Source organism: Colletotrichum fioriniae (assembly GCF_027942845.1).
Source record: "Colletotrichum fioriniae strain IMI 355084 chromosome Unknown scaffold_5, whole genome shotgun sequence".
Taxonomy (NCBI): domain Eukaryota; kingdom Fungi; phylum Ascomycota; class Sordariomycetes; order Glomerellales; family Glomerellaceae; genus Colletotrichum; species Colletotrichum fioriniae.
In genome coordinates, this window is record NW_027076841.1 from 2,756,805 (window position 1) to 2,784,254 (window position 27,450).

The following is a 27,450-nucleotide window of genomic DNA, read 5'->3' on the forward strand; positions in this document are numbered from 1 at the left end:
TGATTGGCCGGGTCCGGGCAGCACCACCAAAAATTCACAACGAGACGGTCGTCGAACGAGCACCACCCCTCTCTCTCTCTTTTTCTACGAGCCTACCCAACAAGAAACCGCTTCACACGAAGAATGCGTATCCATGGCTGTGCAGAAGTAGCGCTCCGAAAAAAGGTACCCCAAGGTGGACACTTGTGATGTAACATGTTGTGCTTGTGTTGTTGGCACTAAGACGGCTTCTCTCTTCATTCTCCGCCGCCGCAACCTCTGCGCAGGGCTAGATATCTTTGCTCAGGGCAAGAAAAAGATACATACCTATAATACATAGCCGGCTCTCATAGATATCTTCTGTAGTGTCAATGATCACTGCCGTCTCCTCCACGCCAAGGTGAACCCGCCAACCGACGCTTCACTTATGCCGTCATATCTCGTCCCTTTCATATATCCATCCGTATGGACTTGTCTGCCCATCACCCTTTATGCATTGCCATGCCGCGCTCTCTCTAAGCGGCATCGGGCAGCCCAAACTTGGACGGCCGCCCCGTCGTCCTTCTGCAGGACGGCTGCCATATCCCCCTCCCACATATACCCCGTCCCGCTCACGGCCCAGTCAAGACACATGCGTTTACAATACTATTCTTCAGATAAACCCTGGATCTTCATAGGGTGAGCAGTTTTTATCAATCGTCCAAGCCCGCCGTCTCGCCCCTGGTGTCGTCTTGGCTTCTTTCAAGGACCAGCGCCTGCGTCCGCCACGCGCGCTTAGTTTCCCTCATCCGAATCTCCAGAGTCAGCAAACATGTCCACTGCTCTCATCCTTTTCCGGGGCTGTCCCTTCGGCTGGGTTGATAATTGCAAACGTCCGACAGTGGGGGCGCCGTCAGTCTTCGCGGTCTCTGCCGCTCCTTCTACCTTGCTGCTGGCCTCGTCTGACGGTGACTGATCCTTTGCCGTTTCGGTTGCGTCCTCTTCCATCGGCTCCCCCTCGACATCATCATCCACCATGGGCTCACCCTCCACATCCTCCTCGCTCATTGGTTCGCCCATGACATCGTCCTCTTCCATGGGTTCACCGGCAACATCTTCCTCGTCCATTGGTTCGCCTTCGACATCCTCCTCCTCCTCCTTGTCAGCTGTTGGCTGTGGCGCTCTCTGATCAAGGTTACCCGTTGTGGCAACATCAGCGACCGGCATCGAGGTCTTCTCAACCACCTTCCATCTACCCTTCTTGGCTGCGTCATCTTCCATCTGCTCTTGTGTCTTTGAAGAAGGCGGGTTTTCAAACGTTTTGGCAAACAGCTCCTGACTCTCCGTCGGAAAGACACACCAGCCTTCCCAGAGGCTCAGTACTAGACCAACGCTTCGTTTCCACTTCTCAGCCCGCAGTCGGCCCCAGTTTAGCTTCTCGGCCATCAGCCCCAGACCTTCAAAGATGTTGCGCTCTTTGAGTGCTCCTTCGAAGATTTGTCGATACCGCCAAGCACGCTGGATACCGCTACTAGAGGAGGCGGATAGCACGTCGCTGACAACGTATAGGCCCACGAGGCTTGCGCCGCTGGTGTCAGGGCCTTCCTTCTCGGCTTTCTCTTCTGGCTCAGCTTCAGGCGGTTCTGAATCGTCCCTTTGTCTTCCCTTCTCTTTGCCATTCGACTGAAACTCTGGGTTGGCCGCCGTTAGTGCAAAGGGCTTCTCGACGTTCGAGACGATCATGTCGACGACCTCTTTGGCACCCCGGCTTGCGTGCGTAAGTGCGAACGCTGTCACTCGGGCGACATCTCCTTTCCGAATCTTGGATAAAGTTGTAGGCAAACGTGATAAGAGATGGGTAAGCTTTGCTTTGTCGAGGGGGTTCAGGAAGGTAGCCTCTGCCTCAGGCCCCTGAGCCTGGTTCTCGCGGTTCTCCCCGTCAAAGTCCTCGTCGTCTGAGGAGTTATACTCCGAGTCGGATACGAACTCATCTAGTTCTGTGACGAATTCGAACGGCAGACCTTTCTCTGGGGCTTTCCAGGCATGGCTGCCGTCGAAAAGCGGTAGATACCTTCCCTTGTTGCTCCGAGCAGACGCTCCTGTGACGATCTCCCATAATCGCCATCGGTACCAGATACCTCCTTCGCTGCGAGCGTCCCAAATCCAAGCCCATTTCTCCTCCCGTTGAACCTCGGGGCGGCTCATGAGCAAAGCCTCAAACTCCACGCCGTGCTCTAGAACCGACTCGATGGTCCTATTGATGAGGTGTACCATCTTTACATCATTTGGAGGCTTGACAGGCACGTGAAGAATACTGCTCCGATTAATTGATCCACCGATATTTGGGCCATACGAGGTTGGCGGCGCAAAGCCTCGATGGAAGGCATGCTGTGTTGTCGCATTACCGGGTGCCGTCGGCTGTGATACAGGCTTGGCACCAAAAGGCTGGGATCCGGCAGATGTGCCACCCAGAGTCGATGTTGCCGCGGTTGCTACTGTTGAGGACAGATGCCGGTGCAACGACAAGTAACAGCCGTAACCCAGGTAGCGATTTTGTAGCGAGCTCACGACTGCATCCAGTTCTGTTGCCGGCGTATCTGGCGATAGTGTGACAATGGCCACGGCGCATTTCTTCTCCGTGCCCGAAGGTCCCATAGGCGGTAAAATCTTCACGTGTTCGACATTAAGGCTTGTCGGGATCAGTGACTTGATGAAGGCAGGCGATGTTCCAGGCGGCAGCTGAGAAAGACGTAACGTGGGTCTAGCCACAACGACTTCCTCGGCTCTCGAGTCTGACTTGGCTTCGTCCTCATCGTCACTGTTGTGGAAGACCTTGGCAACCGAACTCGGTTCCTCCCTTTCTTCGAACTCGAGCCTGCCACCTCTGTCCCTCTCCTGCCGGTATGCGTCGAAACCCCTCTTCCTTCCAAGCGAGCCAGGCGGAGGTCCCAAGCTTCCCGGACCGCTCTTGAAGCTCGGTGTAGGACCTAGACTACCTGGGCCGCTCTTGGGATTGGATGCGCCAAAGTGTCGCCTAGATGGTGCAGATGCGCCCAACGGAGCGCCGCCAAATCCAGGGACCTTGGGCTGGGGTCTTTGTGAAGGCATCGAGCCAAACCGGCCGGTTCTCGGGTCGTCGTCATCATCGTGGTCAAAACTCTTGACAAAGTCCTGGTATACCGCGGCGGTCTCGGCAGCCTCGCGGGCCTTTTTAGCTTCGGCTTCGGCTCTCTGTTTCTCGAATGCGGATTGCTTGGGTGGTTTCTGGAGCTTCGCCTCCACGTCGGGAAATTCGACGAGGTCTTTTGCCGATGACATCGCTACCGGTATAGCTGTGAAGCTTCTTGTCGCATAGTCAGCGTCGTTGGGAATCTTCCGGGTTCGGGAGGCGCGTAGTCGAAGATCGCACTTGGCGGTATTCGTGAAGTTGTAGAAGTTCGGCGGAGCGCTCTGTAAGTGTGTCCGTGGACCTGTCGCGGTGTGCACCGTGTTGGAAGGAGGCACATGGAATCCTCGCACTGCCCTGTTCACTGCCACTTTCTGCTGTGGCTTGACCCATATTGAGCCACACTTTCCTGACTTCGCACCTTTTGTGTACTTCACCCTGCGGTCTACTTGCTGATACGATGCGATGTGATATTAAGTTCGCATCTTCAGCGGATGCTTCAAGCCACGAAGAACCCCTGCGGATGACACACCATGGGGCGCCATGTAATCTAGGCAGTAGCTTATGGAGTTGCGGTGTTCTCTTGAATATAAAGAAGGATGCACCTGCGACAGAACCTGACTTTTGACATGTCACCACATCACCTTCTCCATCCCAGTACTCTCGTAATAATGCCTGCCCCGAACCCCTTTCGACGACAGAGATACTAACCGATACGACTAGCCCTCCCCTGTCACATCTTTCTCTATATCTGCGGCAGCACCGCATCCGATCAAGAGTCAATACATCACACCCTTGCAATTCCAAGATGGACCCTGCCATACATCTCAACAACATGAACGCAGCCAACTCGAACGACGTTCTTTCCCAGCACGTCCAGGAAGAAGGACATGGAGGTCCCACCCGTCCATTCGAGCTCATAGCACGCACCGACTGGATGAGATTAATGTACCACACAGCTTCTCAACGCGGACCGACACCTCCAAGCAGGGAATATCTCCAACCGCGGGTAGACACCATTGATGAATTCATGCAGTGGCGGGAAAGCTTTGTTCAACGAACCATCTTCTTCGACAATTGGTTTCTTCAATTCATTTACAGCATCTTCGACTTCTGGCGCCTCCAATATCGCATCTTGGTCACTCATTGGAGTGAATACTCAAGATGGGAAAAAGAGCGCAACAAGAATCCTTGGGGAAATTGGGAGGGCCAGATTGGATTCCAAGACGATTCCCCTGACCCTAAATGGAGGGCTAAACTTGTCGTGGAAGTGAAAGATATAAACGGGATGGATATGGGGTTCTTGATTCATCAAGATCAAGCCGTCTGGTCATGGAGAACCGAACCACCACACGCGGCTTCCTTTTGGGATCAACCAAAACATCAAGATGTGGTGATTCCAATCAAAGCCGAGCCACAATGGTAGCCTGAGCGTAACATGGGTAGTTGCCGGCATAAGTGCTAGCTCTATAGGGCCATACTCCCTCGTTCTTGAATGGTTTCGGTCATAGATGAACGTTCGGGAGGCAGGTAGCAGTCTACAAACAATAAATGATAGTCCAGTCGATAACATCGTTCCTGTATTCTTTTTGAAAGAAGCCCTACAGAGGAAATTACGCTCAAAACTTCATAGAAGGAAGGCTCACGCCTCGGACATGAGGCCTTGGTGTATTCGGAGTTTTCTGCTTGTTGTGATTTCATGAACTCTTCTCTCTCCCCAACCACGTCAGAACAACCAAGGTAAGGCAATGATTGCAGACAGCTTCAATAACAACTTTGTCTATTTCTTCTTCTACAGCACAATGAATTTATGCTAACACTGTATAGATGACACGACCAAGACTCACAATCGATACGTCTGTGGGCTCTGCCCACAACCGGCCAACCTCCACCCCTTCAACAGACCATCCCTCCGTCTTCTCTCCCGCCCAGCCTCCCTCTTCCAGTACCAGGGTTGGGGCTCCCGTCCTCATCATCCACGTCCATCGCCCCCGTTCCCTCCGCGACACCCTCCGCCAGTGGCTTCGGCCTGTCCTCGCCTTCCTCCCCCCCTTCGTATCCCTCGTCGTATACCGACAACTCCTGGACCAGCCGCCCTCCCTGGTGTTTTCTTTTTTTGCCCTTTGGGTGTGGTTTTTATCATGTTTTATTTTCCTGCGCCAGCAGGTTGAGAGGGTCCTTTTCCCTTACTTTCGTTAATTCTTAACCCCCCCTCTTATATTTAACAGTACTCTTATAATACCTCTTTATCCTCCGGCAATAACGCTCTCATGAGCGTCATAACCCTCTTGTATTTCCCGAGGATACAGAATGAATAAGCTGGAGCGATAGAGAGAGAGAGAGAGAGAGCGATGAGCGACTGAGCCATACTCTAGTTGCAAGCCTGGCCGGCTGGGTAGACGAAACCATATCGACAGACTGATGGCTATCCTCTGGCAATACCGAGCAGACCGCCAAACTTTATCCTCCGGCAATACTGCCTCTCTAAAGTTCAAACGAGGACAGAAGACCGGCCTTTATACTCCCTGCGGGCTGGCCTGACTGCCAAACTGCGGACATGCCTGGCTGCTCCAAAGCCTGTGGAAGCCTCGGAAAAAGAAGAGAAGAATATTGGCGGGAACTTTCAATCCTGGTTGCTGTGGTAAGTTCTAGTTCTGGCTTTGGCTTCAACTACCCGCAGAAACCCTCCACTGACACCTCCAACAGCTGTTTCTACATCAGATACTGAGACCGGCTTCATCTGTGGCTCCTCATGTTCAGTCTCGGTGCCGACATCGACATCCGTCTTCAAGATAAGACTCAGCTTCTACTACATCAGCAGTCTTCTTGGACTCAAGATTGGCGTTCAAGTTGACCATCTCCCTCGGACAACCTCTGCTCCAGCCTCCTATTCGACTACCGCCACCCCATACGACTTTCATTTCTGCTTCTGCGGCGGCAGTATCAGACAGAAATGCCAATTATTATTCTCTGACAGTACCTGTGGCGTGCTAGGTCACTCAACACACGCGGAAACGACGTGCCGGTGCTTCGCTTCAGCTCTCCTACGATTTGGCCGGACATTGTGGTATGAAAGTCCAAGAACTGACACGGTGCATGTATTCAGAGTCCATCAGAATTGATGTATTGAGCTCGAGGACACCCGGCTTGTCCCCTGTCACAGGTGTCGAAAAACGCATTGAAACACGAAGAACGCAATGAGAACGCATAGCTTCTTGCGCTCATGGTCAACCTTGTTGAGAGAATTACATCTTATCTGCTCATACGAAGCCTTCATCATCAAGGGAAGCAATCTCCGTCTTACTCGGGGGACTTGACCGGCAATCATTCCTCCTTGACATTGGGGACCGAATTCGGTGATCAATACGCCTACCTATCCTCAGGATATCCAGCACACCCGCACTTTGGTCTTCTGTCACTCACTGAGAATAAACACATGGTTATAGAACAATCCCATTCTCAAGGTTCTGTGGAACAATCGGAGGAAAGGTGCTGATCAATAGGATGCGATACCGAGGCCAGGGTCAGTTCGGAATATGCTGGGTAAAAGCAAGATGCCCTTGTAACTTGGGGGCTTTTGTACTAAGATGTGGCTTAAGGGGCCCAGCTGTTGGTTTACGAAGAAAACGCTTCTTGGAACCGAGCTGGTTTGAAATGAAGTGATAGGGTGTCGGTGCATCACTGCTGGAGAGTCGAGGAATCCTTGATCGAGATGCGTACTGTTATCCGTCCTGCAAGTCGGATAAACAAATGAATTCATAAATCATAATCACCGCAGATTGTTTTCGTACCGCTGTGAGATCTAGCTGCTAAGCAACCCCTATTGAACTTCGACAAGTGAGCCTAGGACGGGGGTATGCCATGATGCGCCGTGGTAGCCTGAGAAGTACAAGCCAGTCGAGCGATGTCGGTATTCAACAACCTCGAATACATGTAACATTACGATGCGACATTAGTACTTCCTCACCTTAATCATATGAAATAGCCTTTCTGCGCTCAGCGTCAAGAACATTGACGTGCCACACCTGAAGGGAGATCGATCACGAAAACCAAAAAAAGGGGACACGAGCTGTTTTTGTTGTCGATCATTCCAAGATCCCACATCATGAGAGTATCGAGATGTTGAGACCAACCCATAGGCCCAAAGAGAAACTAGGCAGATTTCGCTCTACCCACATAAGCGGACCAGAAACCCAAAGAAACAAAATACTGAACGATGGATATCATCGCCAAGAAATCCACAACCCCCCCTTTTTCTTTCCTTTTCTTTTACTCTCTCATCATGATCGAGGCAAACTCGTCGTCTATGGAAATGGAAAGTCAGTATACATCAACCACTTCCCTCAATACAGCTATGCTAGCTAGGTTGGAGCTGAGGGATAGAGGAGGAAATGAAATGAGGGTTATCTCACAGTCAATTGATCCATCGCCATCCTTGTCGGCCATTTGAATCATCTCATCAATCTCGGCCGCAGTCATGTTCTCACCGAGCGAGGTGAGCACGTGGCGCAGCTCCTCGGCCGAGATGGTGCCGCTGCCGTCGCGGTCAAACACCTTGAAAGCATTCTTGAGCTCCTCCTCGGCATCGCCGACCTGCACCTTTTGCGCCATCAAGTTAAGGAACTCTGGAGAGAAAGTCCGTCAGCATATGTCCCAGAGGGAAAGGGGGGTTTTGTGGAGGGCGGAAGTGATTCGAACTCACCGTTGAAGTCAATGGTGCCGTTGTTGTCGGCGTCGACCTCGTTGACCATGTCGTTCAACTCGGTGTCGCTGGGGTTGAGGCCCAGGGACCTCATCACCTCGCCAAGCTCCTGGGCGGTGATGTCACCTGCAGGGCCAATGTCAATTTCCGTTGATGGGATGGGAACAAAATTAATAGAGGTATCGCATATAAAACAAGAAGGGTGTAAAATGAAAAGAGCAAGATGAGATGGAAATAAAAGGGGTCTAAGCCAGCTCCCCTCTTCCCGCGCTCATCCTGCCAAAGAGGGTTCAAGTCGAGTTTCAATGACCCCCCCCAGTTTGCCGATAGAAAGAGGCGAAGCAAACCAAAAAAAATAAAGGGTCCATGGGAGACTATAAAACTAACCTGTCCCATCCTTGTCCTATTCCGCGCGAACAAGTCGTCAGTAAAGATGATTGATTTGAGGTTTTAGGGAGTTTATTGCGCAAGCTCTACACAATGCGCTGCCAGCCTGATGGAAAGGGGGAGTGAGGGGCATTGAGGCCGCCCAAGTGACGGAGAGAGCTCGGAGGGGTGAATGTGAACTTACGAAGAGGTCAAACACCTCCTTGTATTGCGCCCTTTGCTCTTGAGTCAACTGTGCAGCCTATCAAATATATGTTAGCTGCAGCTCTTTTGATAGTCTCTCATACAAGACTGGCGATCCGAATCTCACCATCTTTTTTTTAATATGTGGTTGTCTTTTTTTGGGTGACGGGATTTTGTTTGTGAAGAAAGATTTGGGTGAATGAGAGGTGGTTTGAGACAGGGAAGACGGCGCGGGACAGCTGAAAGCGGGGATGCGACCACGAACCCCGCACGGTGTGGGCGGTGGGAAGAGCAACAGGATTCATACGGTCTTGTACAAAGAGCCGTACTATGCAGCAAGTGAGGTGGGCTGGGCTGGCCATGGTCCAGGTTGCATCGACGTTTCCTTGTTTAGAAGCCCAACGGTCATGATTAAGTCAGCCTTGTGGTGATGTGATATCTGACTGGACCTGCTGTCGTGTTTGCTGTGCGTGCTCAGGCGATGCATGGCAACCAATAGTGGAACATGGTACCTCTGTTTGACACGGTCCAGCTCCAGGCTTCGAGTGCCTGGTTTCTGCTACTTGCTTTCCTATCTCCTTGGTTTGTTACTTCCCTCTCCTTCAGCCTCGCAATGTATCGACGCCTTTTACGTCAGAACGTCCGTCATAGATCAAATCATTATCGTGTGGATAGCAAAAAAGGCAAAAAATATTATCAGGGGCCCAACCGCGATTCGAACGCGGGGCCTCGCCCATTCAAGCTATGCTGAAGGGTTTTAAAACCCGAAGGGCGAATCATACCTCTAGACCATTGGGCCTGATATTGGTAGATGAAAATTTCCTGCCCGAGCGAGCCTAACACCGCGGGCGCGCCAGCCTGGAATCGGGAGTGCAACAGACGAGAAACGAAGCAGTTTTCCAATCTTAGTCGGGGGACAGTGGCGGCTATTTGAGCTCAACCCGACAAGCCCAGCACACTGATTTCATTTCCCGCCATTACATTGCCAGCAAGGATGACGTCGATTATCTTTCATCAACCATCGCTCATCGCCGAGTGAAGCCCAAGACAACCAACGGTCTGCAGCACAGCTATCGTCAATTATCGTTCTCCTCTTGAGAAGAAAGAAAACCAACACATCCACACACCTGTCGCCTACATCGGAAAAGCCAAGCCTTAGCCAGGTTGAAAAACAACGCGACCACGTCCGTCTCGTACTGCCGCAACACCTAACCCACCGCCAAACCCTTCCCTTCATGCAAGTGTCGGCCGACCTGCAAACCAACCTTACCGATCCCGACTATTCCCAACTGGCGGAACCCCCCACCAACGGCATTGACCTTACATGATGACCCCTCCAGACTTCCCCCATCCCACTCTTGGTCGCAGGGGAAGGCAGAAAATGGGAGAAAAAGACACCGGTCGGCGCCCCCGCCAAGCAAGCCCGCACTCCAACAAACTACCAGGTCTGTCCCTCGTCCGGGGGTGAGGAAAAACTTACGATACACCGATGAAATGACCCCGCCAACGCCATTTCCAGCGAGCAAGTCGACGCGAGACCTACCTTACCCCCGGGAGTCGGGAGACGCTACCGACCTCCCACCCATTCGATATCCTAGCCCAGACTCCCCAGCAGAGGAAAGGGAAAAAAAAAAAATTTGACCTCCGATAACGCCCTTTCCTCGTACGTGTGGCCGCGTGCGGTGAGCTTTCCGCACCGCCAATTCCCACTCCCAGAGATCGACCCGCACTATTATTTCTTCGTCCTATCCTGTCCGTCGCATTTCTTAAGGTAATGTTTCTCTCCTGCCCCTTTGGCTTCGAAAGTTTCCAAAAGTACCTCTACTCCGTGTGATCTCCCTGCCTCCCGCTCCCGCGCCGGGTACCCGCCCCGATAGCATACGAAACTCCCTCCACGACATAGCCCCTCCACAGACATCAACACCAGACGAGACCCCAAAGATGCCCTCCGACTCGGCGGCGGCAGCGGCGACAGAGCCAGCACCCTCCTCGATCCTCATCATCGGCTCCGGTGTCTTTGGCCTGACCACAGCCTACGAGCTCGCCCAGCGCCCACGCTACGCCTCCACAAAGATCACAGTCCTCGATCGCTCTCCGATCCCCGGCCCCAGCGAGGACGCCGCCTCCGTCGACTCCTCCCGCATCATCCGCGCAGACTACGCCGACCCGGCCTACGCGACCCTCGCCGCCGAGGCCCAGACCGAATGGCGCAAGACCTCCCACCCTTCTGACCTCGGCGCGGAGGGCCGCTACAGCCAGTCCGGCCTCTGCCTCGTCGCTGACCCCGTCGCCACCGCCTCGACCTCTTACTTTTCCACCTCCTCCTCCGCGTCAGCAGCAAAGACCAACGCCGACGCCAAGCAAAAGGCCAAGAAGACCTCGCTCGAATACGTCCGCGAAAGCTACAACAACGTCGTCTCCCTGGCGGGCAAGGACGGCGACAAGATCATTAAGGAGTTGCCCACCCCTACAGCCATCAAGGACTACCTCGGCACCCCCGAGGCCCCAGGTACATGGGGCTACATCAACCCGCTCGCGGGCTGGGCCGACGCCGGCGCCGCAATGTCCTACCTCGCGCGCAAAGTCGTGGCCCTCAACCGCGTCACCTTCGTCTCGGGCGTCGCGACCCGCCTCAACTACACACCCGATAAGTCGACCGTCACAGGCACAACCCTCCAGGACGGCTCCGTCCTCTCCGCCGACCTCGTCGTCGTCGCAGCCGGCGCCTGGACCGGCGCCCTCGTAGACCTCTCCGGCCAGGGCCATCGCCACGGGCCAGGCCGTAGGCTACATCGACATCACCCCATCCGAGCTCGAGGTCCTCCGCAAGATGCCCGTCACCCTCAACTTCAGCACCGGCCTCTTCATGATTCCCCCCTCGGGACTGCAACTCAAAGTGGCCCGCCACGCCTTCGGCTACCTCAACCCGACCGCCATCCCCCACCCGTCGCCCTTAACACCGTCCTCGACAAAGTCAACAGTCTCCCTCCCCGCAACCCACCTCACAGACCCGAACCTCAGGTTCCCTGCCGAAGGCGTCGCCGCCCTCCGCAAAGCAGTCCGCACCATCGTCCCCATCCCCGCCATCCACGACCGCCCCTTTGTCCACACCCGCCTGTGCTGGTACACCGACACCCAGACGGGCGACTTTCTCGTCTGCCACCACCCCACCGCCCGCAACCTCTTCGTCGCCACCGGCGGCAGCGGCCACGGCTTCAAGTTTTTACCTGTGCTCGGTCGCGAAATCGTAAACGTCCTCGAGGGCCGCGGCGACGAGGTGTTTACCGAAAAGTGGCGGTGGAGGGAGGTCAAGAGCAAGGCGGACGTGACGGACCTGTACGAGCACATCATGACGGAGGACGGGAGCCGAGGGGGTATCCCTGGTCTTTTGCTGAAGCAGGAGCAAGCCAAGTTGTAGTGACGCGCGAAACATCACATCGAACCGGGTTCATTCATATCGATGTAGGTACATGCTGAATGTAGGTAGATACCATGTAGCAACCGTAGAGATAGAGCTGTTGAAAATGTATAGTCATGGAATAGTATCGAGAATCACAGAGGATGAGATATGCGTGGGAGTAGTTGTGAAATCAGTGCAACCAAAAATGGGCAAATGTCCTTGGTCTGCTATCACATATATCATGTTGATAAATATGCTAGATACGCAGCCAATACCTACGTAGGTCACTGTTCGCTGATATGATTTGGGCGTCAAGAATAATAGAAACCGGGTATTGGCATTGTACTCAAAGATAATGCCGACTTATCAACTCAATCAAACTCGCAGACTGAACGTAGAGTAAGACGTGAGTGATCGGTGAAGTCACCTAAGACTAGGCAACGTTCATTGCAAAACCGGTTTCCCCCTTCCACCAGCAGTCCCTCCCGACCTACTGTCCAGGAGGCAACTTCAAGACGTCCCATCCCCGTTATTCATCCCCCATCCGGTCTGAGACCCCAATGCATCTAAGTCGAGTCCATTAAAGAACGGCAAGGTCGACCTGCGCATCTGCCGTCGACGGTGCCACGAGCAGTCTATGTAGTGCCGCGGAATGAGAAATCTTATTCTTTTCATTTGAATCAACCACCTGACCGGAAATTTCCGGCCCAGGTTACCTCCTGTACCAACGCCAATGCAATGCAGCGGAAAAATGTGAAGTGAGCAGAACGGGCGTCAGTGACTTGTGTCACGGCCATATTGCCAGGTGACGGACGCTCGATTTTTTTTTTGGGGTTGTGTGCGGAAAAGAGTTCGTGGTATCGTGAAAAAAAAGTTGTCTAGTCGTACAAAGTCGGTGGTTTTGTGTATGGTGGTGGTAGTACATCGACTGGGTCGATGACCTATCCTTGTGTTCAAGGGTCTGTTTAGACCTTGCGGAAATCTGGAGAAGGGTTAGTGGATGAAAACCGGAGGGAGCGGGGAGGAACTCACCCTGAAGCACGGGATAGATCATCTCGAATGCCTGGTAGATCTCCTCTCGCACCTTGGCACCGGTGAGGACGATCTTGCCGCTGACGAAGATAAGAAGCACAATCTTGGGCTTAATCATGCGGTAGATGAGACCGGGGAACAGTTCAGGCTCGTAAGAGCTGAAGTTGTGATGGCGCGAAGCGAGACCCTCCAAGCGAATGGGGAACTTGATATCGCAAGAGCCGACAATGTTCTGGATCTTGAAGTCCGTGAACTTGGCATTGAAGCCAAGCTTCTGGATGATACGGGCGTACTTGCGGGACGCAAGCTTCGAATCATCCTCAGACTTGGCACCGGTGACGACCATCTTGCCAGAAGCGAAGATCAGGGCAGTGGTCTTGGGCTCACGAATACGCATGATGACGGCAGCGAAACGCTAAGATTTCAGAGTTAGCAGATATGTACATTGAGTCAAAAAGATATTATCTCACCTTGGGGTTGTACTCTGCGTTTCTCGCATGCAGGGCAATCGTCTTGAGGTCCAGGCGGCAATCCAAGTTTACCGTGGCAACGATGTTCCTTGAGTAGGCGAGATAAGCCTCATTGAGCAGAAAAGAGATCACTCATGATATACATACTGCAACGTAGGAGTCAAGCCACTGCCACCCTGTGCCGCGGCCGGCGTCGCAGCAGGTGTCGCGGGTGTCACCCCGGTACCATTTGCAGGCTGCTGGCCGTTGGGCACAGGGATTTGTCCATTGACGGCCGCCTTATCGCCGTTCGCCTGAGGAGGAAGCTCGTGGGCGCCGCCGGGGAACGAGAGGGAGCCAGGCGCGGTGAAAGCCTTGGCCTGCGCCGCACTCGTGGGATGAGTTTGAATCGCCTCCATGATTGCGATTTATGGATGATGGCCTGAAACCGAGGATATGAGCAGATCTGAGGTCTTGCGAATTAGTCTCGTGTCTCAAAGCGATGGTAGTAGTGATGAAAGAGTACGAAGCGCTGCTTCAAGTAATTGCGATCGTGAAGTGATATTGTATTAATGTGAAGATGTGTTAGACGTGGCGATATTGTGTTGATGGGATGTGTTGGAAACGTAGAGGATGCAGGATTATTTATGTTCAGAGGTTGGGGGCCAATCACAAGCACCGGCCAGCCCCACCGCTCTGATGGGAAAGCACTACAGAGATGCGTAGGCAAATGGAGGAAGGTACGCCGACCATGACAGAACAGGAAAGAAGAGGAAGGAGGGCATACCAGTTGTTGGAGATGAACAAATGAATGTCTCCCCTACAGTGTCTGCTGGACAGTAGGTAGGTATGCGCGAGTATCTTGCGATGCGACTTTTTTGCGATCAGTGCCGAGCTTTTGACAGCGGCGGGGACGGGATGCAAATGGATCAAATGAGGTAGGTCGACGAGAGGGTCGTGGGTTTCGTAGGCGTCGCTTCGGTGATGTCGCGAATGACCCAGATACCAGCAATCAACTCGACGTCTCTGGATACCTCGTCACGGTTCAAAGCACGGTGTCTCTATTCGGCGACGGTGCGTGCGATGTCTACAGAGTGCAACGGACTCGTTCTCGACCTAATGTGTCGTCGGAAGGGGTTCGCGCGGGAAGTTTGACGAAGATGTGTCTCGAAAGGAACGTATTCCAGTTCTTTTCTCGTCTCAGAGTACGAGATCCGGGGGACACTTTCAATTAAGAAGGTATTCCGCCTGGGGGTTTCTGAGGGTTGACGGATTCGTCGGTTGGTTAATAGGGAGAGGAAGAGAGAGTAAAAGTCGACTTCCGTGATGTGGAAACAGGAGTCGCGGCAGCGAGCTTTGTTGTCCAGAAGGATCGCGAGGAAGTAGAGTATGTAGGTTGATGACAGCAGATGTGTCTATCGTGGATATCGGACTTGTGATGTTGCGATGACGATGACGACAAGGACGATGGAAAATCGTATCTCTGAGTCGTGATTGGAGGATTGGGGATGGATTGAGTGGGGGTGGAGAAGGAAAATTAGAAAGGCCGAGGTGAGTGGGTGACTACGCAAGGCCGTCGATCGGAGCTTCCGCGCAAGAATTTCGAAACAAGCGGGTTGGAGGGAGGCCTGCCTCTTTATAATTTTGGCCATGGCCTACCTGAGCAGTCGCCCCAACGACACCCCCCTGCCACACAACCCAGGGGCCCCAGGCAGCCAGTGCGCCGTGGCGGTTGGTCCTGCTTGACATTGCTTGTGCTTAGCGGCCACGCTAAGGGCATGCACCCAATCAGCACCTTGGAAAATCTTCATTTTATCTCCTTCCTGTCCCCATGTACCCCTGCTGTGACCACCCCAGCCCCTGAAGTATCGCAACACCGCGTCCCAGGTCTCTCTACTTTGCATTGTGAAATCCATTGATTTTCACCCAAAGTCGCTCTTCTTATTTTCTGCGACAATGCATTCTGGCCAGTGCTTACTTACCCTTTCACGCCTTCCAGTCTTTTTTCTTGGATTGAATCTTGCCTCTCCTTGCGTTGCTTTGCCTCTCACTTGCCCCTTCTCACAGCTGCCAACCTGCCACTGGCCAGTTTTTGGACTTCTCTTCACCATAGAGGCTGGGATGTCCTCCTTGATGGATCCTATGTCATCATCATCTGCCCTCCTCTTTTTTTCTGTACTTTGTTGCCCGGACGGAGCCTGCTTTCTTGCGCTTCTATTTTTTATTTCTCCCTTTCTTTTTTTTTTTCCGTCGATGCCCCCCCTGCCAGCTGTAACTCGACTCGCTTACCTTCCTGGCCCATCCCTGATGGCCACACTTTTTTCCAGTCGGTCCTCCCTCGTTCTTCCGTCAACGCAACCCGGCGTGATCATCCACTACGATCGCAAGCTCTTTTTTCTTGCTCGCTTTCATTTCGGACCTGTGGACAAATTGCGACCTTGACCTTCCGCTTCCCCTACCACGAACACGGCCTTCACACACTTGTCAGAATGCGACACTCTTTTCATCACTACTAGCCACGGCCTCGCAACGCGACGGGTCAGCACTCAGCAGCAACAACAACTACAATACTGACTTGACGGCGAAACCAACCACATCTGACAGGAGCATGACGACGATCTCATTCGCTCAAGCCATGCACTCAAACAGAGGAATCGGAACGAATGGCGCGTCTTCGTTGGCCTATACCGCGCAGTATGGACTACGGATACCGCACTGCATCCCGCGACAGCTCAGCCCAAAACCCTCCAAAAATCCAGCCGGGTAATAGGCCGTGGGCCGTGTCAAGACCATCTGGACGCCAACCAAATGCAAAATCCCACTGGCGGCGCTACCTCGTACGGGTGCCGCTACCACAAACGCTACCCATAACCCACGACCTGCCGACCCATTCCGCCATTCCGCTCGCTTCTTCCTCCTTCGTCCCAGTCTGCCAGTGCCAGGCCCGTCTGTCTCGCGCCTAGCCATGGTCAGAGTACTCCGTATGGATACCGATCTGTCCCAGGCAAGCCCAGCAACATAAGCCAGGCAGGCTCCAACAGGCTCCTCAGCGCCGCGTCAGTCAGTCTCTTTGGCAGCTGCAGCACACCCACCACGACTCCAGGAATCCAGAGTCCAACCACTGGGGGGTGTTGGTCTGGATTGACACCGACTGGGCCCCCCCTTCCAACCTCACTCCTTTCTGACCTGCCCCCTCCCTCCCCTTTTTATGATTTTTTTCCAGTCTTCTCGTCCCAGCAACCCAAGGGGTTTTTTCTTCCCTCTTCCAACCCTTTTCTCTCAGTCTCCAACCACACGCTAGCGCTCTGAAACGCTGAGCCTGCCCCCTACTTTGATGGCCTCACTGACGATCACCTCCGACACGAGCTCTGTCAGTGCAAAGCGGCGGCAGCGGCAAGAACAGCAACAGGAGCGAACGGCCTCGCCGTCAAACCTGTCAGAAGGGTCACCAGACCACGTTGTCGGCATGTCGCCCGGACGCGAGGACACGACACAAACGCGGGGACCGAACAACAAGGAACAAAAGGGGCCGTCATGAGCACCAGGCAGGAACGCGAAAACGGCAGCTATTTTTCATGGCGCCTGCACTGCTTTCGGGCATTCGCGGTCTGTTGGCAGGAATTTATGGGCCGTGGCAGCAAACAGACGGCTTGCGACGTGTGAGTCATTGACTTCAGATCGGCTCCAATCGGCCAGTGGCCAGCCATTGGCAAGGAGGGAGACGGGAGAAGGGGGAAAAGCATTGAGAAAAAGGGCTGGGTTTGCCAGTCTGATCAATGGCGCGTGTTTGTCGCTCGCTCGCCTCCCACTCCCACCAGGCCAGGCCCCCAGGCCCCCGCAACAAGACTGGCGCGTAAAGGTACTGGGTACGGGAGCCTTGCCACGCCGCGGCCCATCACTGGGGGACTCTATCTCTTTGGAACCCGAACTTTCGCCCGATGAAAAACTCTGTCGACATCCACCAGAGAAGAACGAAAGCCCCTTTTGCGGCTTGCCCCCCCCCCTCCCCCTTCTCAAAAGGACTTGAACATTGTGTAAGTGCGCTCACCAACAGCTCGCACCTCTTGAGCTCAAGTCGACCTTTTCTGTCCGCTTGATGTCGCTCTAGCCCAAGCATGGCTGGGCGTTGCTTCGCCATGGATGCAGAGAAATGGCGCTTGCAGCAATATTACAGATGCAAATTTCATTGCAATCTTACAACAAGGTATCGGGTACCAGGTCTTTCGTGGGACTGGGGCAATGGCCCGTGCACGCAGAAGTACCTCTGGATCCATTCCCAAGTCGAGGTACTTTGTCCACATCTTCGGCTTTGCCCTCGCGACTCATGCATGTGTGAGCCCCATTGCCCCAAACCTCAGGCCAAGTTTTTTCCTTTTTCTCTTTCATACCCCGACCCCGACCTCGTGCTTACAGCTGCTGCTGCTGCTTGCTGGCGCTGCTTGCCAGGTGCTTGCTTTTCTATACGGTTTTAAGGCCGCATCTCGGCCTTGCGGGCCCTGCCAAAGCTCCATCTGCGCTGCGACTCATGCAACTTCAAACATCAAACTCATAAGTCCGACAGCCTCGTGGGAACCTGAAGGTGGCTCACCCTCACCCTCGACTTGGCACCACCACTCCCTGAGACTCTGTCACGCTGTATCACTATCCGCACCTACTTCGTATCCCATTTCTGCCTCCATCGCGACGCTCAAGGTTTGGCTGCCCGTCGCACTACCAATTCTCCTCGCTTTGGGCAGCGGCAGCGACAGCAACTGACCTAGAGTTCCCAACTAAACGTAAGAAACCAAACAAAACCCAAAGAGCTACACGACTCAATCAACTGGCACGCAAAGCACGCCATCAGACCAAGATCAAAATAAAAATGCAAAATCACGCTTGTCCAACTTGAAAGGCTGCACTCCAGCCACTGAGACGGGCACTGAGCCCGCATTCTTTACATTGTTGCAATGTGTCCCGTACACTAGAAAAGTCGTGGGCTCCCCCCGTTCCAGCCTCGCCCAACGCATGGAGTTCATGAACCACAAGTGTCTCGCAAGTTCGCATCGCACCCTTGGTTGTCTCCGATGTCGTTCCCTTCCCCCCCTCCACCCTCCCCCATTTCCGCATTCCGCCCGAGTCGGGGTCTACCTCCGATCGGGTGCCACTCCGCGCAGTCGCAACTTTTGGCACGAGGGAGAATGCTATTTTTTCCTGCAGGGACTCTTTCTCGCGGTATGAGTGAGTGTGTCGACTTGATTCAGCAGAGGCCCCTCCCTCCACCTTTCCGCTTCTCACGTACACTGTATGAATGATTGTATCTTATCCATCCATACCCTCCACCGTCAATCACGACCCGAACGCCAACGACGTCGCGACAGTCGGGACCCCTTGCCTTTCGCGCCCCTGGTCTTTCCAGAACTTCTCTCCGTCAATGCAGGCAAGGACGTGTTGGGCATTCGTCTGATATGCCACACACTGGGCACAGACTGGACACACACACACACACACACACACACCCTCCAAGTCGGGGCCAGCTTGCCAGCCTAGACGGGAACAATCGCGTGTCGTCATTCATACAAACTGACCTTACTAAAGTAAGGGTATCGTTGCATGCTTCTTTGCCGATGCGGACCGATAAGGTATCTGTACTGCGTAGTCAATTGCTGCTGCTGCTGCTGCTGCTGGTTTGCACTGTTAGATGATCTTTGCGCAATCACATGGCAAACCTCGAGATTTTCTTCGTCATGATGGTCTGCGTTTTACTCATTTTTGACCGGATATTCCGACTACAGATACAACCTACTCCCTATCCCGGTAACACAAAACTTCCATTGATACCAGCATTGTATTCGGGGAATCAGGGGGGGTCCTCTATGCGTTCAAAGCCTGTACTCTCAGCACCCCTTGCATATGTTGCTTCCAACTCTCGTGCCTCCCTCCGTCTCGGGTACTACCGTATAAGATATATCCCTGCTATGGTTCTTGGTCGATCTGATTAATAAAATAAAAAAAAGATACGACGGCTTTTATCTAGGTTAGATGAGAGAAAGAAAATGCCTTTTCTATCCGGTGGTAGATACTCCTAGCCATGATGCTGATGGATACATAAAAGTCATCTCATGACATGTAGTACTTGGGACCCTCGCCGCCCTGCGGGACCTGCCAGTTGATATCCTGGTTCGGCGCCTTGATGTCGCATGTCTTGCAGTGGATGCAGCTGTAGGTATCAAAGTCAGTAAAAAATGTCCTCTCACTGTCCAAACCCCAGCTTCGCTATACCGCGAAAGCCGGCAAAGATGGGTTGAATGTAAGTAGGGCAGGGAAAAGGGGGAGAAACTCACTTTTGCGCGTTAATCTGGAACCGCACCCCAAGCTCCTTGGTCTCGTCCTCAACATACTCATACACGCCCGCCGGACAGAATCGGTTCTCGACGCCCTTGAACTTGGGCCACGTCTCCCGCGTGTGCTTCTCCCAGTCCTTCACCTGCAGGTGTACCGGCTGGTCCTCCTCGTGGTTCGTGCCCGTGCGGCTGACGCTCGTGAGGATGTCAAACGAGATCTTGCCGTCCGGCTTCGCGTATTCAATCTTGGGGAACTTGTCCGCGCTGCCCGTCGCCGCGTGGTCCGGCGTCTTGTGCTTCAGCGTCCAGGGGACGCGACCTTTCAGGACGTACGCCTCGAGGCCGGAGTAGGCGATGCCGCCGTACAGACCGAGCGGGGTGTGGAATGAGGGGCGGAAGTTGCGGACTTCTTTGAGTTCTTTCCAGATGGAGGATTCGCGGAGCTTGTCTTCGTAGTCGTATAAGAAGACGGTATCGCGCGGTTTCTCCTCGGCCTCCTCTCCCTCTCCCTCCTGCGCTGCCGCGCTGCTGCTTGAAGACGAAGAGAGCGCGTTAAAGGCGGCCTCAGCAGCGAGCATGCCCGACTTCATGGCATTGTGCGTGCCCTTGATCTTGGGCAGGTTCACAAAGCCAGCCGAGTCGCCAATTAGCGCGCCACCGGGGAACGCACACTTGGGAATCGACTGGAACCCGCCCTCAATCAACGCGCGTGCACCGTACGTAAGGCACTTGCCGCCCTCGAGGACCTCCTTGTACATGGGGTGGTGCTTCATCTTCTGGAACTCGCCGTAGGGCGAGACCCAGGGGTTCTCGTAGTCGAGCGCGACGACGAGGCCGATGCTGACCAGGTTGTCCCCAAAGTGGTACATCCAGCCGCCGCCGTACAAGTCCTTGGACAGCGGGTAGCCCATCGAGTGTGTGATGGACCCCTTTTGGAACTTTTCCGGCTGCACTTCCCAAACCTCCTTGATACCTAGCGCGTACGTCTGGTGCTGGCTGTCGCGGCGCAGGTCGAATTTCTTAATGACCTGCTTGCTCAGACTGCCGTGGCACCCCTCGGCGAAGAGCGTGCAACGCGCGTGGAACTCCATGCCGCGCTCAAACGCGTCCTTTGGCTTCCCATCGCGGCCGATGCCGAGGTCATTCGTCGCGACGCCCTTAACGCTGCCGTCGACCTCGTTGTAGAGCACCTCGGAGGCGGCGAACCCAGGGTACACCTCGACGCCAAGCTCCTCAGCGCGGTCGCCCAGCCACTTTGTGAACTGATTCAGCGAAACAATGTAGTTCCCGTCGTTGTGCATCTGCGGCGGGGTAGGTAAGGGGATCGCGGCCGACTTTGTGAGGAAACGCATGCGGTCGCCGCCGGCGGGGGTGGCGTACTCGAAGCGGTCCGGGTTGTCCTCGGACAGCCAGTCCGGGATGAGCTCGTCAATGGCCGTGGGCTGGATGACGGCGCCCGAGAGGATGTGGGCGCCCATCTCGCCGGCTTTTTCGAGGAGGAGGACGCGGAAGTCTTCGTTGCCGGCTTCGTTGGCGAGCTGCTTGAGTCGGATCGCGGCGCTCAGACCGGCGGGGCCTGGAGCATTGAGGGCATTGTCAGCTCAATGAGGATCTAGACACAAGATACATAGCACGAGGGCGTGGGGGTAGACTGATTCCTTACCACCGCCTACAATGACAACATCGACCTCATCTGATTCACGCTCAATCGTTGCCGGGTCGAATTCGTCGTCCTCGTTGCTTCGTCGTGTCCTACTCGTCGTGAAAGTGCGCGCGCCAAGAGGCCTGAAGATCGTGACGCCGGCAGAACCCCGTCTCGAAGGTATCCTGCCAGTCGTGCTTCTTGAAGTGGTTGTTGAGCTGCTGGTCGAGGTGGTGGCGAGTCCTGCTTGAGCGAGACGTGTAGCCCGGAGGCGACACCTTTGAGAGGTTCCGCGTGCTGCGCTGAAGACTTCTCGCGAGAGGTGATGCCGAGGTATTCATCTTGGCTACGGGAATATGTGCGTGAGCGTATTTGTATGCTGTACTTGGTCGTGTCGTAAGATGGGATAGGGAGTTCGTCCCCCTTTCCAGTGAACCAGACTACCGCAAGGAACGTCCGAGTCGGCTAGGGCGTAGGTTTCGCTCCGTTCGTTCCCTGGTGCGCTTTGAGAGAGAGGGAAGCCGAGGGAAAGCTAGTGACGCGGGCGCAATTGGTATTTCTCTCACTAGATCAAGTCACCTTGTGGTTCGTCAATTGGGCAGTCGTGCGGTTTAAAGTCTAGCAGCGGAGCCTGGAGAAACAAGAAAAAAAAACGGCGGCGGATCCTTTTCAATTACAGTAGACGGCACACTGGGGAAGTCTTGACGAGCTTCGTTTCCTTCCCCCCCGTCTCTAATACGTAATGCGAGGGGTGGTCAAAATGCTTGTAACTTGCCGCCCACCAGCTCGGGCCCTGTGGTTTCCTGTGGGTGGTGATAGCCGAGAGAAACCCGTCGGTGGTGTTTGGACTCGGTCAGTACCTGTACGACACAGCCATCTGTCGCTCAATCATCAGGTAGACCCTCGGTATCCTTGGATGCTCTTTTTACAGCTGAAAGGTACCTGCGTATCAATGGCCGGGAGAAGCCGAGTGACTCTCAGGCAAGTCAAGTAACCGTCGGACGCTGCAAAGAGTTTAACGTCTGGGGCGCCGAGCTACAGCTATCCAATCACCGCCTCCAAATTTCAAATGTGAACTGGGTCCCTCCGATGTCGTTTCGGCTGCAGGGGGGAGCTGATGCCGTCGGCGTAGCCTTCATTTTGGCCGAACAGATAATGTTTTACACTAACAACTGAGAAGTTGAAGACAAGACATTTGTGGGTGCATTCAATTCCTGTATAAATCTATATAATTACTTGGGATTGTCATGTCATGCTTTACATGACGCTATTGACGCTGTTGTTCTGTTTATACACCTTCAGGCGCTACCTTTTCAACCTTGGGTTCGAGTTGGCGCTATTGTCTTTGGTGTCGCTGTATAGCTGGGAGGCACATCTTCCTCTCTGGTGCCCCAGTCACTCTCCTTCGTACCGACGGTCAGCTCCAACACACCGCCGTGGTAGAAGAACTCGTGGTTTATCCAATTCTTCGTGTACGGTTTCCCGTTTAGAGTGGCTCTCTGAATGTAGATACCCTCGGCAAGTTCTTTGTCATCCTTTGCGACCTTTCGGATAACAACGGGCTTAGGACCCCGGCTCTTAAGCCGCACCTCGGGGAAGAATGGCGGGATGACGAGGTATACGTCCTGCCCCGCGACGGGGAAGAACCCCATCATGGCAAGCGCGCTGAAAGCACCCATTGCACAGTCGTCATTGCCAGGGATGCCGTTGATCGTGGCATTAAACTGCGAAGGAATGTAGCTCCGTGTGGTGCGGGAGCTGAGGCCGGGTCTACCCGCATAATGGAACTGGAACACGGTAAGGAACGCCTGTTCGTTGCCCATGTAGACAATGTTGCCGCTGTGGTAGTATTCGAGCCTGTCGACAAACGCATCCCGACCTCCCATCAGTTTGATCAAAGTTGCCATATCCTGCGGTGCGAAGAACGAGTACAGCCAGGGTGAGCCCTCGTATGTCGCCTGGGCAGTGTCGAAGTAGCAGAGATGCTGTTCTGTGTTGGGCGAACAAACACGCGTGTTCTGGTACGTAAACGAGCCGTTCATCAACTTTGGCATCAGGAATCCTGCGTACTTCGTTCTCTCGACCTCCTTTTTGTCCCTGTCTTGGATAATGTCCTCTTGGGTCGGATTCCAGAGGTTCTGCCAGTTTGCACTGCGTTGCATGTACTTCTCAAAATCTTCCTGGTGGCCGAGTCCCTGGGCCATCTCTGCGATGCAAAAGTCGTCGTAGGCGTACTCGACGGTCCGAGAAATAGACCTGCTGTGTGGACCGGTCGATACTTTGTCCATATGATCCTGTGCGATGTATCCCAAGCCAAACCAGCTTTGCAGATTGCCGCGGCCTTCGACGCCATAGTGCTGCGGTGCCACTACAGAACTCATGTTAGAAACTTTTCGCCATATGAATCCCAATCACATACCTTCGGCATCAGAGACCACGGCCTCGTATGCGGTCTTCCAGTCGACCCCGTTGGTCATGTTCTTCAAGTATGCATCTGCGATCACGATATCCGCATTCGAACCTCCTTGGCTAAACCCCTTGCAGAAAGACATTCTGCAGTCTGGAAGCTTTCCAACAAATCTGAAGATATCTAGCAATGTTCGTACCATCTGCGTTTGAGCTTCTGGGTCGATGATGGTCAAGAGTGGATGCTGCGCTCGGAATGAGTCCCAGATGCAGTAGAACGAGTCAAAGTACGGTTCGGACGACTCCCATAACGGGTTTTCGCCAGTGTAGTTCTGCGGTGACAGCAGGCTCCGATACAGACCCGACCAGAATACGGTCTTCATGTCTTCACTGACGCCTTCCGTGCTGACATCCACCGTTGAGAGCTTGTCGGCCCAAGTCGATTCCGCAGCACGCACAGTACCGTCAAAGTCGAATTTGGGGATATCTCTCTCGGCATTCTCGCAAGCTTTGTTGACAGAGATGAAGGACAGGCCGACTCTAGCAAGGATCTGGTTGGTCGTGGGACGCTCAAATTGCAGCCATGCGCCAGCGGCACCAGTAGGGTTATGTATGCCACGCGTGAACTCGGCTAGATATTTCTCTGTCACGCGCGGGTTGTCCCCCTCGAAAACGCCGGATTTCCGAATAGGAGCGCCCTGGAAATCGGCGCAGAAGAATGCCCTGTAGCTTCCCTGACCGAAAGAGGGTCTGAAGGTGCCGTCGCCAACGACGCGGCCAGACTCGTACACTTGAATGCCTCCGCTCGATCTGCTCTGGGCAATGTCCGTGAGGTCAATGAGAATCAATGGACTGCTCACAACTTCAACTGTATTGAGGTCCGCTACGTTTTCGTAAGATACGGTATCATTTGGTGAGAAGTTGAAGCGGAAGAGAGTTGTCCGCTCCCCAGCTGTCATCTCGGCGCCAATAGTGTTGGAAATATTGACAGAAAAGTAGCCTGGACGGGCCACAACAGAGTCATTTACGCGCCAGAGGCTTCGTGATTCCGTTGTGAAGTTGCAGGCCATATAATCATCATTGGGGCATCCCGGATGAGGAAACAGAGGGAAATTGCCCAGAGAAGGTGACTATTTGAAACGTAAGTAACACAGCATAGACTTGGACCGATGAGAGGAGGGATTCTTACACCACCGGTTCCTGTTCGTATTCATCAGCATTATGATCAGATGAACAGAAGTTGTGATGACTTACCAGAATCATGTAAATGAGAGAAGCCAGTAATTTTGGAGTTGTCAGATACCCAGCCAGCCGCATTCTCGGCTCTGGAGTCCGTGTCTGCACAGGCTTTGGCCATCCCTAATGAAAATGTCAGAGAAAGGCATGCGTCGTTACTAAAGATACTGTATCACTTACCGTATGGTAATGATGCGCCAGGAAACACATGGCCTGTGAGGTTTCGTCAGATGTATACAAAAGTACATTAGGTAACCTGACTGACCTCCGTTGGTGGTTCCGATTAATGGATTGACATATCTCAGTATGGCTCGTTGTGCTCTGAAATCCGACTTGGTATTGATTAGGTTGATGAAGCCGCGAGTCCCTGAGAGAGGCCACCAGAAGACCAGACAGATGACGACAGCAGCGAATACCGCCAGCCGAACTGGTCGGGATAGACCGATGGCTGGGACGAGGAGGGTCATCCTGGACTGTGGTCAAAGGTCGCCGTTCGGGTATGACCAGCAGACACCAGATACCCTCAAATCAAGAGTTAAAATGGTTCAACAGAACTTCTGCCCATTAGAATGCCTCCAGGGCTGGACGAAGACTAGCTCGCCGAAGTGATTGATCTGCTTGCGCGGTCATACGGATGCGATCCTGACAAAAGCCTGGCGATATGTTAGTGGATGTCTTTGAGGACTGCCCGGATCATTCCGTACCGAAAGAGTTGTAATTTGTTGATGAAAGTGGTGGAAGATGATTGTTGACGATGGAGAAGTCAGAGCTGTATACTAAGTGGAGACGATTCCCCGAGGTAGACTAAGGGGGTAGTTGAGTGTGTCTGGCCTGACGTAGGTCCGGATAGCTTGCTGGAGCTTGGTAGGGATGGATGGCATTCCTTGGTGTGCGTGCAACTTCGGTTCGGAAAGTGACGACCGATGAAATGAACAACAACTTCAACTTCAGCTGAAGTCAGAAGTCAGGCAAGTCTCGGCAGCTCGTGCTCTCGCTCCGTCCCTTTGGTTCAAAGCGGATTCATGCAGCAAGTGCGAACGATAATGATGAGATTCGAACGGTTAAGTTCGAAGCTTCAAGGCACATGCCGCGGAAGGGGTAACAGGAGACATGTTGAGAGAGATGTGGGCAGGCAGTCCTTGTTTAAGAAGCCCTCCAAGTTGTACTGTACCTTAGTCTACCACAGTATGGCAATTCGCCCCGACGGGATGGGCTGGATGGGGACAAACAAGGGTTCTATTTTTCCCTTCCCCTACGAATACCGTATTACTCCATGTCTCTGCGCCTCCTGAAGTGTCTCGCTCTGTAGCCACCAGCCCGAAACGGTAACCATGTCGACGCCATACGCAGTAGAATAGCAGGGCCACCAATTGACATAATGGATCATCTGCAGCTGGCCGGCCCTTTTCCGAGATAGCGATACCTATTGCCTGGGGAAACAAGCTTGGCACCCATTTGAACGGCGGAATCTCTGCTCCAAACTCCCAATTTGGCTAGGGCTGAGGGGGGAATCACAGGCCACGGAGGTGTCGAGATCTGGCCTGAATAGCGTACCATGTCGTGTCTGCAGGATGAAGCGACGCCAAATCAAGTAGGTCTGACGGGCTTATGGGCCAAGGTAGCACAGCTGCAGAGCCTGATCAGTGATGGTAGCCGCATTGCAGTAACCATGCTTTGAGCTGCTTGAATTACCAACCCGGTCGTCACAAATAAGGTTAAATGTTAGTGCAGTTTGTGCCGAGTCTCCGAGTCAGCCGTTCACAAGCCATTTCTCACAGAAGCACCGCCAGAAATACTTCCGTCAAGTCTCTCGTCTCCAAGACAAAGAGCCACGTGCTCTGAGTTGGCCCCTTCCACAACGCACCGTTTCTTTTGATTATCATCTTCTTCTACTCTCTCTCCATTCTCACACTGACGCTCCGTGGTCCAAGACGTAGTCCGATTTTTTGTAGCGGTCAGGTCCGTTATCGCGCAAAGTCTCTCGTTTGCTGGCCTCGTCACATATCCTGCGACTACCTCAGAAGCCGAGCATAGATCATCCCGACTTGGCTCTGGTTTCCAATGGAAAGTCCAAGCGGACTCTCTCCGCGCGCAGTGTTCCTCCAGAAGCACATTCTGATTGTAGCTCAACACTGCAACCCAAGAAACATCCACAGAAAGCTTCTGGAACATGTTCTCGCAGCAACTTTTGTTCGAGCAATCCGGTCGCGACAGCGCAGTGGATCGCCCTCCTCCACCCATCCATCTCATTCAATGCATACTGCGTCTTCCTTCATCGGAGGATACCCGCCTGCTCACCACCACCACCACCATGCACAGCGCCGAGTGGCTGCCGCTGGGCTAACGTTACCGTCTCTTAGCTGGAGATCCAACAGCTGCATGAAGGCGGAGAACCCTGCTCCTCCATCTTGCCATCCTGGCTCCAACTGCCTCGATTCATTCTTGCCTTCTCCCACCGGCTATTCTGGAAGCTTGAGTCGGGGACAACCCTTGTCTGTCAAGAAGCGTCAGGGTCCCATCAGCGTTTGAGAGCCAGCATATACGGACCATACCTATCTATTCCCGCTTC

The 27,450-nt window shown here is 53.7% G+C and overlaps 6 protein-coding genes and 1 non-coding gene across 7 annotated transcripts; 1 reads left to right on the forward strand and 6 right to left on the reverse strand.

The window, feature by feature from the left end:
• Positions 1–753: 753 nt before the first annotated feature.
• On the reverse strand, positions 754–3,276 carry N0V96_005383 (uncharacterized protein; the record flags this gene model as incomplete). The annotated part of the gene is made up of 1 exon (XM_065757387.1): positions 754–3,276. One exon carries the CDS (start codon positions 3,274–3,276, stop codon positions 754–756), a length of 2,523 nt encoding a protein of 840 aa, XP_065614156.1.
• A 4,117-nt stretch (positions 3,277–7,393) lies between these two features.
• On the reverse strand, positions 7,394–8,526 carry N0V96_005384 (uncharacterized protein; the record flags this gene model as incomplete). Its single annotated transcript, XM_053189414.2, has 6 exons — positions 7,394–7,428; positions 7,537–7,749; positions 7,827–7,952; positions 8,214–8,229; positions 8,398–8,454; positions 8,524–8,526. 6 exons carry the CDS (start codon positions 8,524–8,526, stop codon positions 7,394–7,396), a joined length of 450 nt encoding a protein of 149 aa, XP_053053402.2.
• A 570-nt stretch (positions 8,527–9,096) lies between these two features.
• On the reverse strand, positions 9,097–9,195 carry N0V96_005385. The gene has a single exon. It is a non-coding gene; the product is annotated as a tRNA-Pro (tRNA).
• Positions 9,196–10,337: 1,142 nt separating this feature from the next.
• Positions 10,338–11,814, forward strand: N0V96_005386 (uncharacterized protein; the record flags this gene model as incomplete). Its single annotated transcript, XM_065757388.1, has 2 exons — positions 10,338–11,084; positions 11,143–11,814. The coding sequence occupies 2 exons, from the start codon at positions 10,338–10,340 to the stop codon at positions 11,812–11,814; spliced, it is 1,419 nt and encodes a 472-aa protein (XP_065614157.1).
• A 947-nt stretch (positions 11,815–12,761) lies between these two features.
• tbp1 (TATA-binding protein (TBP)) lies at positions 12,762–13,696 on the reverse strand (the record flags this gene model as incomplete). The annotated part of the gene is made up of 4 exons (XM_053189416.1): positions 12,762–12,778; positions 12,829–13,243; positions 13,299–13,386; positions 13,446–13,696. The coding sequence occupies 4 exons, from the start codon at positions 13,694–13,696 to the stop codon at positions 12,762–12,764; spliced, it is 771 nt and encodes a 256-aa protein (XP_053053404.1).
• Positions 13,697–19,373: 5,677 nt separating this feature from the next.
• N0V96_005388 (uncharacterized protein) lies at positions 19,374–21,580 on the reverse strand (the record flags this gene model as incomplete). Its single annotated transcript, XM_065757389.1, has 4 exons — positions 19,374–19,473; positions 19,598–21,173; positions 21,261–21,349; positions 21,408–21,580. The coding sequence occupies 4 exons, from the start codon at positions 21,578–21,580 to the stop codon at positions 19,374–19,376; spliced, it is 1,938 nt and encodes a 645-aa protein (XP_065614158.1).
• Positions 21,581–22,552: 972 nt separating this feature from the next.
• On the reverse strand, positions 22,553–24,908 carry N0V96_005389 (uncharacterized protein; the record flags this gene model as incomplete). The annotated part of the gene is made up of 3 exons (XM_053189418.2): positions 22,553–23,607; positions 23,659–24,775; positions 24,900–24,908. 3 exons carry the CDS (start codon positions 24,906–24,908, stop codon positions 22,553–22,555), a joined length of 2,181 nt encoding a protein of 726 aa, XP_053053406.2.
• Positions 24,909–27,450: the final 2,542 nt, after the last annotated feature.